This window comes from Pantherophis guttatus, chromosome 6 (genome assembly GCF_059756535.1).
Source record: "Pantherophis guttatus breed Tessera chromosome 6, ASM5975653v1, whole genome shotgun sequence".
Lineage (NCBI taxonomy): Eukaryota > Metazoa > Chordata > Lepidosauria > Squamata > Colubridae > Pantherophis > Pantherophis guttatus.
This window is the reverse complement of record NC_142068.1, coordinates 31,278,721-31,291,567: the sequence shown is the minus strand read 5'-3', so window position 1 is coordinate 31,291,567 and position 12,847 is coordinate 31,278,721. Positions and strand designations below refer to the sequence as shown.

The window sequence follows — 12,847 nt, the reverse complement described above, 5'->3', positions numbered from 1 at the left end:
AAGTCTGGTAAATCTGCACTAACTAATTATTATTTTCCGTGTGTGTGTGTGTGTGTGTGTGTGCGTGCGCGCGCACACACTCCTTTGGGTCAGGGTTGTTTGTTTTGTTCTTGACTCCTGGCAACTGCCTGGCAAAGTCCCTGCAGTTTTCTTGGCAAAATTTCAGAAGCATTTTGCCCTTGCCTGTTTCCAAGCTCTGAGAAACAGAGTAACTAGCACAAGCTGGCTTCAAGCCTAAGGCGAGACTAGAATTCATGACCTCCCAATTACTAGCCTGATGCCTTAACCACTACACCAAACCAGCTCCGCTAATTATTATGACAATTGTTAAACTTTATTTAAATTTGGCTATGCTTTTACTAGCATAAGAGAATAGCAATATATTTATTTTCATGATAGAACTGGGTAACTGAATTCACACTTACTTGAGTTGGAACAAAGAGTGAACGAGGAGAATGATTGAGGCCTCCTAGATGTGCTTTTTGGGAAGATACAGAAAATGATTCCGATGAATATGAGTTGTAGGAACTCACAGCTGGCTGTGGCTTAACTATGGCTGTTAACTTCTGATTTCCTGTTTCAGTTCGATAGCCATGAGATATGTTAATTAAGGCACAAGCTGGCATGCGGTATCCTCTGGAAGGTGAACTCCTAATGAAAGAAAGGCAATGAAAGCAACTTTATCACAGTCGTTACTCATATAATTTCAAACTATATATTAAAAATATTTATAGAATATAATTTAATATTTTGGATGGAGCATAAATGAACTTGACTAACATACTTCAGATCCAGTTTTATGAGGCTGAGTGAATGGTTGGATGGAGGTGTTTTTGATCTCTATTTCTCATCAATAAAATGAAAGTTTATACATTTACAATGACAATAAAAGTAGATAATAAAGAACAGAACAGAAAAAAGCATTTTAGTGTCACCTTCTTACACAATTATTTTATGTTTCTGAGGTTTTGTTGAAACACTTAAGAAAAACAAGCAATTGTTTGCAACAAACCTTATTGTTAAACCTCCATGAAATTCTTCATCAAACAGTACTTCATACAGCACATCAGATTCTCTGCTGGCTAAAGAAAATACACATTGTAAGCAATAGCATCAAATGTGAAATTGTAAAGAAAAACATAATATTATCGCTTATTACTACAATGACAACAATTTCTATGTTCAAAAAAACCATTATATTTATCTCCAGAACTATTTACAAAGATCGGAACTACCAATTAAGAATTTTCAATATTGTCCTCTATACTGGCTTCCATTCCTAAATAGCTGACTACTTAGACTATCTTCACCTACATGCAGGGTGGATAAAAATATATGATTAAAAAAAATTGGATGTTTTTTATTTAAATTGATTTTTTAAAATTTAAATCAGATTTTTAAAAAAATCAAATTTACTTTAATAAAATGCTTTCAGAGTAAAAATCTATCTAAAGATAGTTTTCTATTTAAGATACATTAATAATTTAGTTTTTTCAGCATGAGATGGAGCTTAGTTATGTAGCATAAGGCTGTATATTCTGCAATATTGGGACTGTTGTTGAGTCAACAGCGGTTAGAGAGCCGCTGCAGGACAGAGATGACAGTTGCTCTTTAAAAATTATGATTTAAATCGAGTTAATTTAAATGAAGTCTTTTTACTGTGATTTAAATCATGATTTAAACTTGATTTAAATCAAATCCAGCCTGCCTACATGATTCCCTCCTAATGGTGTGTATTATAAATTCCAGAATTCTCAAATATTATGACTAACAAAATGTTATAATCCAGAGGCAGAACTCTTGATTCATTTTTATAATTTCCGTATTATTGACTTTTATGTGCCTCAATGAGCTTTAAAGTAGTTTCAGTCTTACTAGAGAAACACCACCAGTCATGGTGTTTTTAAACTGAGAATATATACAAAGACATGTTATGTGAGTTAACACACATTCTCATCCTTCCAAAACATGAAAAAAAAAAGGATCAAAGAAGGCATCTGGTAGTAACGTTTTTTTCTTATATTTTATGCAAATAATGAATTAATAACAGTTAGGGCTTTCCCACATGTTTCATTATACTGTATTGAAACATGTGTCCAAATATTCTTTAGATACAAGTGCTACAAAGTGCTCATACCTCCTTTAATTCCTATTATAGTACCACGAAGTCCAAGGGGAACAGAAAAGTTCTCTCTCACATTCACAACACGGTCAAACAATCGATATTCTGCATCTTGATCTGGTAAAATTCCATGTTGTTGTTCTAAAGGCTAATAAAACCAAAGATTTAAACTATAGCAAAAATATCTAATTATGAATATGATATAGAATAAAAGTAGTTATATATGCCTCTTGGGGTATTAATTTTGTGTGCAATTTTATTAAAATGAAAGGACTAAATAATCACGTAATGTCTGTTTACTATATTGAGCTTATGATGCAAGGATGCTTTCTCAGTAGAAAGCAAACAGACTCCAAATCCGGCCAGCAGAAAATATAGTAAGTTTCATCTACACAATCGAACCAGCATTGCCATTTTTTTACATACCTTGTTCATCAGTTTTACAATATGTAAAGAGGAAAAAAGAGGAAGCTGGTATGAAACATAAAGCCTTCCTTGAGTCAAGCTTAACTCTTGATACATGATACATTCATGTTGCTTTCTTGGCAACATGAAATTAGTTTGCTACTGCCTTTAACAAAAATTCTTATGCAACTATAGTTATATTAAACTTACTCTGTATAATAAGTGAGATTTCACTGTCACACGCACTTTCTTATTACTTTTTCTTTGCTAAAAAAAAGCAAAAATAATTGGATGAAATCATTTGTAATTATTGCTGCACAAAGTTAAAAGGACACATATTATAGCCCACATAAATTATAACACTGACAGTAAATCTATCTATATTCCTTAGCTTAATGTGTGTCACTCAACCTTATTTTAAAACCATTCTGTAAGATAAGTCCAGGAGTTATGTAACAGCTCTCTGACTCTTTATTGGTGCCTGCTGTTTGGAGGGTGGTTTAAGAAAAAACAATGTGCTATTAAGAGAAAACAGAATGTGAGAAAGGCAACTTTAGACTTTGGACACATCCACTGCTTGCTTATATTCTGACTTATAACACAGAACTTAATGGACAATCCATGAAAATAATATGACCTTGATGGAAAAAAATTGTTCATTCCTACTCCAAATATTGTATTGATACACAGTTACACTATACAATCAACGCTATGGGTATTTTAAACTATTCTGTTGTTTAGAGTTCTCCAACACCAAACATTGATCTAACTGAGTATAAAGAAACATAATCTAACAAGAGCAGGACAGAGAGGAACCTTATGAACAAAACCTTCAGTGTAACTCTAGATGTATGTGACTTCATGAATTGTAAACTCAATAAAGTTTATCTAAATCAAGGTGGGTGATACAGATTATATATAAACAATTAAATCATCAGGTAAACTGGTAAGATCTCCTGAATATTTTATCTTATTTTAAAATTAACTTTTTTATTGCTTTACAACCCAAAATTACACTCAAATATTCATAATGAACAACATTCTAATAGCAATTTAAATGATATTTGGAACCTAATTGCAATATATTGTGATAAAAATCAGATAATTTAGACAATAATTTATGTACCTTGCATTTGTCTATTTCTTCTTCAATCTTTTCAATGATAGCTGCATCCAGAATTTGCAAATCACAAGATGAACGTGAAAGTGTACTGACAGGATGACCCTTTAGCCATGACATGATTTCTTGAACTTTCTCAGCACTATGTTAAAAATTATTCCATATTAATAATCATCAAGATGTAAAATCTAGCATAGTCAACATGTAAATATTATAAAGTGGAAAATTATGATGTATTAAGATTTGTTTTTAATTTTTTAAAAAATACGTCCTAATATAAGAAAAATAGATATAAGCATTGTCCTAAAGCTTAAGTATTACATCAAAGCTATCAAAGCAAATTTGAAAATTATAATCCAATTATGGTAGTTTGGTCTATATAACTTTATTATTGGTATCCATGTGTTCTATGCCATATGCTAAATAAATAGGGAACAAGAAAAAAAATCTGTACAAAAGAAATGGGATTATTTTTATATCTCGACCCCTACAATTCCTTGGATCAAGATTATATATTTTCAAAATAAGAATTATGTTCTTAAGAGACAATACCTGGAAAATAGTATTTTGACTGCTTGATAGTAATTAGAGAGCTGCAACCATGAAAGAATATGACATGAAATTGTTCCTCCTTCAATCCAAGGATCCGTCTACTAAATTTGAACTAGCAATCTTCATGCTGATTGACTTTGCAAGATCAGAAAAATTATCTACTTATTTACTAATCTACCAAAAATATGAACTACATACCCATTCTCCTCTTCACCAGGCCAAATGTCATCTTCATAAAATATATCTTCTGGACTATTTTTGGCTAAGTAAGTAAAAAGTTCTGGTACCCTGTGAAATATATAAATATATTTGAGTAGATATTTCATATTTACACACATATATATCATAAAACCTCCATCATCATTTACTAGACTCCTGTTCACATTGCATATAATAGTGAAATATATTATGTAGAGCTCCAGAGTTATATCCAAAAAGATGCTTTGCACTGAGACATTAATGTAACACAGATCTGTAACTTTTTAAAACAGCTGAGGTGTTTTTCTAATACATTGCAGAAACAATCATGTAACTTTCATGAAAGATATGGATTCAGTTTTCCTCGCATAATGGTAGTACAATAACCAAGGAATAATCCACTATACTTACATATGGAAGGATTTAAAATTAATTAAAAGTATTTCTTCACCCAGTTAATATACTATTAAAACTTTTATTCCTCTTATAACAAAATGGTATATCATAGGGCAAAATGTTTGAACCAAAGTACAGTACCTCAAATGGGCTAATTTACAGAATACATTCCAAATTCAGGGCCAAAAAATGGAAATTTGACCAATTTTATAAAACCTTCTATGACATAAAATAATCATAAAGGTTTATGGCCGAATACAAATTATCATAAAACACTCCCTGTGCTGATGTTTGACTATGATATACATTTCAGTAGGGGTTACTTTCAAGGCAGGACATCTCTGAATATATCCCAGCTTTTCCAGTAAAGGCAGTTACATTAGAAGCTTTGTCAGGGTTGAAAACATTGAGGAATCTGATAAGGAAATGTCTCTGAAAATATGACAGTTACCATTTATCTGGTACATTATCAAACATTAAAATGTACTATCATCAAAATTGGTGAAGTCTGGGAATCAACATTGTTTTGAAAGAAGAATATCTAATTTTGGCACAATATGTCTTTTATTTGGTTATTTGCTTATTTTTGTTTTAACTGGCCATTAACTGCCTGGAGTCTAAGTGACTAAGTAGTCATACAAAGTGAAAAAATAAATATAAATATAGAATAAACCATAAATAGCTAAACCCAAAAATCAAAGCCAATATGATAAATAGGCCAGTTGCTAGAGAGAAACAATATTTAAGTTACTAAATAGATGAAATAAAGAGAATGCTTCAATAGACAGTTATCTGGATCCAACAAAGCTCTCTACAATAATGCTATACAACAACATTATCAATCACAAGGGTACACACACAAGTCCACAATAATTTTAAGCTTACCTTTCTAAATATTCAGCTAGAAGCTGTTCCACTGCAGAAGAGTACATCCATTCATTTCCAACCTTTTTAGTGTAGCCAGGGACTTCTTCATTCCTCTTATTGAATTTCAGATTTAAACCTACATTTGCTTTATGGTCTCCACGTGGACTGCAAAATAGATGTTGAATGTTAACTCTATATACTGCAATTTACTACAATTCTAATACTAATTTTGCTATATATTAATATTAATACTTAATATTCCGTCTTCAAATTTATTGGCTGAAAAAGTGCAAAGGATGAATATTAATAAAATCTAAACCAGGTTTGAATGATTTATTCAGCAAAAGATATGCTGAGTCACTCTTGGTTATTTCCATGCTAGATTGCTATAACATGATCGATAGTACATGAGTTTATCTTTGAAGATTACCCAGAAATTACAACTAGTCCAGAATTTAATGGCACACGTAGTTCTGGGTACTCTTGTGCTTTGCCCTTATTATATTGCTGCTGCCTGTGGTGCAATGACTCCTAGTTTCTTTCCTGGTGCAATTCAAAGTATTCGTGATCACTTTAAAAGTCCTGAATAGTGCAAGGCCAGGTTATTTGTGGGACCTCCTCTCCTTGAGGTATCTATCAGTCCTAACAGGTCAAATAAGGAGGGTGTGCTCCAGGTCCACTCCTTAAATTCTATAATTTGGCAAAACCTAGGAGGCACACCTTCTGTGAAGTTGCACCTACCTGGCAGGACTGAAGGTATCAGAAACTGATGCTAAGGCATTCGGTATCCTCAGAGGTCTTGCCATAGGTTGCCTCTGGAAGTGAGTACTTTGATTCCTTACAGTTCCAAATGAAGCACTGTCTGTATATTTACTTGGAGACAACCTAGGAAGGCCCTGAAGAAGTTATGCTGAGCCTTCAAAAAGTCATAACAGCCTAAACGTTTCCAGGGGACACATCAATATTATTGGTATCACTGATCAGCTTCAACATGTAAAGTATGTTCTGCATTCATATCTCTAACTGCTTCTCTTCTTCCTGTTTCTATTCCTTTTTCCTGGTAAATTATGCCAACAAGTATCCCATGTTTTGGAATACTTTTTTTAAAATGTACATACAATAATAATTCCACATGGGGAAAAGAAAGACAGAAAATTGAACAAAGCACTTTATAAAAGAAGTACTGTTGGAAAAATAACTTTAACAATGCTTTACAGTGCTTTAAAAGGAATTTAAAAAACAACAATAAACATTCCTTTTTAGTAAAAAAAACCCAGATAATGGCATTTCAAACTCTTCTGGGTCAATTGACCTTCTGATGAGCTTTAAAGAGCCAAAATACTCCCAATGAGTTCACTGGCTCATAAAAAGGGCAAAGAAAGATGTGTGATCACATTAGTGATGCAAAAGTGCAGTGAGTTATGTTTTTGAAAAATAGTATTTGCGCACTTACGGTATTTCCTTATCATACTTCATAAAGGTATTCTTTCCTAATTTTAAACTAAAAACTGGGAACAACTAACCTAAAATTGTCTATTTTGACCCTGTGCAATCTAGTCTTCTCTCTGTACTAAATGCACAAATAAAGGCAGAAGGTCTAGTTCCATTATTTTTTCTCTGTTAAAACTGATTTTCAAAGCAAATAGGAAGAATCAGATTAATAGCATTTTAACCTGGGTTTAATTCAAATGTAATTAGATGTTTCACTGCAAAATAGTATTGTATTCCAAACTTACTTTCTCCTGGCTCCTCTTCCAATAAAAATGCTTCCTGTAAATCTTGATACAAGATAGCTGCTCACTCCAAGGCGACTGGCCAATACATATGCAGGATTATATTTCACAGAATATTTCTAAAATATCAAATGTTTATTTTTAATATTTGAGAACTATATTAATACATAGGAAAAAAATATGAAGCCTTTGGGAGACTACAGATTTGTTATGCAATACATCTCTATGGACAAGTCTTTACATAATCCATCATGAAGTGGATTTGTATCATCCTTCAATTCACAGGCATATAGCAAATCTATACATTAGGCTTCAAGTAAGTAATACATATGTTTTCTGATATGGTATATAATAGGATAAGAAACTACTGAGATTCACCGTGTACCATTTCTAATAGAAAAACAAAAAAAATAAAAATAATGAAATCAGCATTTGCTGAATAAAGAAAAGAGATACTATGAGAGTGATGGTGGGGTGTTAATATGTCAGGAAAAGTTGGCTGTTGGAAGAAAAGAAAAACAGGAAAAGGAAAAAAAATCTTTCTTTTTGATAGATTTACAAAGAAATAAAAAAGAAATGCACGTAGTCCTTGACTAACAGTGACCGTTCGAAGTTACAATGGGACTGAAAAAAAGTGACTTACGACTGGTTTTCACACTTATGACGCATGGACAACATCCCATGGTCACATGATCAAAATTCAGAGGCTTGGCAACTGATTCATATTTTTGACGGTTGCAATATCCCAAGGTCATGTGATCACCTTTTGCTACCTTCTGACCAGGAAAGTTAATGGGGAAGCTTGATTCATTTAACAACCAGGTTACTAACTTAACAACTTCAGTTATTCACTTAACAACTGTGGCATGAAAAGTCGTAACATGGGACTTAACAACTTAGCAACAGAAATTTTGGAATGAATTGTGGTCACCAATTGAGGACTACTTCTAACATAAATGCATTATTATTAGATATTCCAAGGCAAGAAGAAGCATTTCTTTTCCAGCAGAAAGATTAGCATAAGTGACAGTTATTTTCCCAGTTCTCAGCTAGGGTGCAATGCAATTTGGTTGCCACTTCTGAATATTGTAGTTTACAAACAGCAAACAGATTTTTTATTTATCCCAAAGTCATCAGGACAACAAAGAGCTGTAACAATAATATAATTGCATGATAAACTCACAGCCAAGCTAAATCAAAAGCATTTTGTTTGGAGCAATGAAATGAATTATTGGAATCATTGTTGAAATAATTTCTGATTAACAGAATAACGCAAAGATATTTTAATGAAAGCAAATGTAAACCAATATAGTCATAGATTGGTCTTAAGGGCTGGAATGTTTCAGAAGTTTGATACTTTTCTCATCAGAATTCTTCTTTGTCAATAATATATACATATATATATATATACATACATATATATATAAAATTCTAAATCAATAACTGGCTGGTTGTTGAATATCGTATTCGCATAAGTAATTTTCTTTCTTTTTAAATAAAATATTATTAAACTTATCAGAGCATAAAATACAAATGAAAATCAAAACGAAAATAGTGGGAAAATGGGAAGAGAGAAGTGAAGGATGAAGGAGAAAAATAAATAATAAACATAATAATATGTATAGGTAATTTTCTAATCAAGTCAATGGAGGAAGCTTTTAATTCTAAAATTGCAAAATGTTTCTTTAAAGAATATTTAAATAAAAAAGTTGTAAAACCAGTTCAAAATACTTTAGAACCTTTTAGATTCTGGTCTATGTATTCAAAAATATAAATGGAAAAGATTAAAGTAAAAGAACGTAATTGTTAATTATTTGAAATTTTTTCCATAGTGTTCAATTACTTCCTGAAGGATTAAGTTGAACTCTGCAAGGGTATTCCACTGCTAGAGAAATAACACTTACATGCTGATTCTGTATTAAGATATCCAGCTGAGGTTCAATTGGAATGTTGAAAACAACACGGATTCTGCCATCTGAGATTACATCAGAGGAATCCTGAACCTAAAAGAAATAATTGATACACTCAGGTTCACAATGGAAAAAAAGTTTTCCAAATACTTATAGTGATTACAGATAGCTTAACAACAATTCAAATTAACAGCCTCGGAAAGGATGTTTTATGGCCTGTAAAGCATTTCTGATCACTGAACGTACCCACCTCAGTCATGTGATTACATCTGCTTGTTTGACAACTTGTTTGCATTTACAACCAGTTGCAAGCACCTGTGATCATGTGACTGCCATTTGCAATCTTCTCTGCCAGTTTCCATAGAAAGTCGATGGGGTAGACAAAAGAAAAGATTGAAGATACTGCTGACTGACGAGAAGACCTTATCTTTGGGAACTGGATGAAAGAGCTTCCTACTGAAGGATTTTAGCTCCATGCCTGCTTGACACGGAGCTGCAATTCATAGTTCCTGCTTGCGTGGAACTGAAATCCTTTGGCACAGAGCTCTTTCAGCCAGTTCCAGAAATAACAGAGAGCCAAAATCAAGCAGGATTTTCAGCCCAAATGGAAAGGCAGAAGTGTGGATGTTTTGTGAGAGTGGGAAGGCTTAGTGCAGGCCACAGTCCCTTGCTGCTCAGGAGCTGAAAATCTTGGGATTTCAGCAGGGAGGATTTTCAGCTCCTGAGCAGAGACACTAGTGCATAGTCTGCACCAGGCGTCCCCCACCCTTACCCTCCTTATTTAAGACTCTATCTGCCTACTTAATGACCCACAAGATCACTTAACAAGTGCAACCAGGAGTGCCAATATTATAGACATTAAGTGAAGCAATCATGTGATATCTCACTTAACCGCTTCACTTAACATCTGAAATTCCAGTCCTAATTGTGGTTATTCAGCACCTTTTCTGTGAAGAAAATAAGAGGTGGGAATATTATGTACATTGCTTGGAATTCTACAAAATGAAGACAGGACAGAAATATAATAAATAAATACATATTAAAAAGAGATGAAGACAAGTACAAAGTTATATATTCAACAGGCAGACAAATGATAACCCAAAACAACCTAGATAATAATTTGATAGTTCTGATAGTTTAAATTTATGAAATGAATCTGATGGAAGATTATTTTGAAACTCACTTCTCCTGTGCAGCCATAGTAAGGTGTTCCTAGCATGAAAACTGTGCATCCAAGAGGGAATAGGTCATCCAAAGTTTTTAATTTGGAGAAGTGGCAATCAAAAGTTTTTATATCCTGCCAAAAAAACCCAGAAAGATACATCACAATAAGACAATTCACACTAACCACTGTAATAATGCTTGCCAATGATCTATTTTAAAAGTTTTTTTCTTCAGTGAAGATGAATAAATTTAGGACTTTCTGTTAAGCTACTAGCTTCAGATTTTATCACATTTCAGTTGGACTCAGGTAAGAAATCTGAATTGTCCATTCCCAAACACAGAATTTATTTTGCTTCAATCATTCCATCAAAAATTTCTATCTGGGTTTAGATCTAGTTGTGTTACATAACCCACATTTGGATATATTCAGGCCATGGATAGATATGACATGGAGAATATAGTGGTTCAATTCCAAACACATTGTTTCTTGAAAGACTGGAAGTTTTTTGTTCTTGAGATTTCAAAGCAACCCCAAATTATGATATACTGTATTCCCTACATCATGCTTCATGGCTATAATATAGTTCTTTCTATCAGAATGAAGTGCTTCATATACTTAAAATTTTCTCATTAATGCCATGATAGTTCCAAAAATTTCAATGCAGGTGGCAATGTGCTTTCCAACCAGAGGTTCTTCCCACCACTATTTTTTTGTTCAGTCTTTCATTCTGTGGACATGAATACAAAGAATTCAAGAGTGGCATGCACATTCTTTACTGCCATCTTGGCGTTCTTTATAACCTGAAGTATTGTATGCCTTGCTCGTGAGATATTCTTTTATTAGATTGCTATTCTTGGGAATAATAACAATGGTGTTGCATTTTCTCTATTTGTAAACTATCTTCTGGAACATGGATTGATCACATAGGTAATTTACAGCTGGATTACAAAGAGTTATACAGGGTTCATATACCTTCTCTCCCTACAGTACTGAAGAACGTTGTTATCAGAGCATATTTCTCACAGGATACAGCACTCATACAGGATTGTAGAGCATAAATGAAGGCCTCTGCATCTAGATTTATGTATCTAGGTACATGTCTATGTAAATATAAGCATGCATACATTTCTAACAAATTAAGAATTTAAACATAAAAAATATTTTAAATTTCAAATGTGCTAATATGGATTTTTTGAATTAGTAGATATATAAATAAGTATAACAATAACAAATGTGAAAAGATTACCTTGACAATTGTCTGGTATGCAAAAGGTAGATTTTGCTTGGACCACTGCTTTTCAAAATACACTTCACCATTTTGATTTAACTGATATCTACTCCCAGTTAGTAATTGTGCATAGACAATTATAGATGTTTCGTTTATAATTACTCCTTTTCTTCTTTGGTAGCTAATTAAAAAAATCAAATTATATATAGTAAACCAGAATTTGCATTTTAAAGAAATTATACTTTAATAAGAAAAAAAGAAAAATTAATAATCATTTTGGGGATGGGAAAGTCAAACAAATAATAATAAAATCCATTAATTTAAACCTATCACTTTTTCCAAAAATTTGCAAGGGTATGCTGGATTCTTAAATTAGAAAAAAAGTAATAAGATTATTAGTAGCCACTTTTCTAATAAACATTAGTAGTTGTACATGTTATGGAAACTAGCAGAAAGATTCTGTAGAGATAATACCCATGAAGCCTTAAGGTCTGACAGCGACATAAGGAAACTTCACTCATCTTTTTCCAATCCAACTTCCCATAATATATATCCAGTATATAGTTTGACTAAATAAGGGGAGCGTATATAGCTATGTTTTTTGCCAATCTGAAGCCAGTCTGCTTCACCCAAACTGTGGCATCCTGACCTGTAAATAAGTTTTTCACAAGGACATTGAGATGTTCTGGAATTCTCATTTTTTTTAGCATAATCTACTGCTTGATATAATTGACATAACTGAAGCCCTTTCTATAATCAATGAATCATATATTGAGTTATATTTGGTGTTATTTTGGTTTCTGAATTATCCAGCATCAATCACCAATAATGTACCATGTTCTTTGGCCTTTTATAAAGGCATCTTGAACATTTGGCATCTTTTTCCAAATGTGTTGTGCTCTAATTTGCATTGGACGATCCTAAGCATTATTTTGCTAGCATGTAAAATTAAAGATACTGAACACTTTCTTATGTCTCCTCCCTCTCTCTCTCTCTATCTCTTTTGGTACTGGAATCTAAATTGATCTCTTCCAATCTATTGACCACCTTATAGTTCACCAGATTTGCTGGCACAGCGTGGTTAGAAAACATGAGTAATTCTTCTTTTGTTGCCATATTTCAGTGAAAATTCTGAGGAATTTTTGGAAACA

General features: G+C 32.7%; 1 protein-coding gene across 6 annotated transcripts in view; it reads right to left on the bottom strand.

Annotated features, from left to right (window-relative positions):
* The window catches only part of XRN1 (5'-3' exoribonuclease 1), a 61,586-nt gene that overhangs the window by 20,412 nt on the left and 28,327 nt on the right, over positions 1-12,847 (bottom strand). For all 6 annotated transcript variants that reach the window (XM_034439314.3, XM_034439313.3, XM_034439315.3 and 3 more), the window contains 11 exons: positions 11,715-11,877; positions 10,487-10,600; positions 9,298-9,396; positions 7,397-7,512; positions 5,679-5,825; positions 4,398-4,487; positions 3,654-3,789; positions 2,738-2,794; positions 2,138-2,270; positions 1,013-1,082; positions 426-651 (listed from right to left, as the gene is read on the bottom strand). In XM_034439314.3, coding sequence (XP_034295205.1) covers positions 426-651; positions 1,013-1,082; positions 2,138-2,270; positions 2,738-2,794; positions 3,654-3,789; positions 4,398-4,487; positions 5,679-5,825; positions 7,397-7,512; positions 9,298-9,396; positions 10,487-10,600; positions 11,715-11,877 — 1,351 coding nt within the window. The remainder of the gene's footprint in view (positions 1-425; positions 652-1,012; positions 1,083-2,137; positions 2,271-2,737; positions 2,795-3,653; positions 3,790-4,397; positions 4,488-5,678; positions 5,826-7,396; positions 7,513-9,297; positions 9,397-10,486; positions 10,601-11,714; positions 11,878-12,847) is intronic.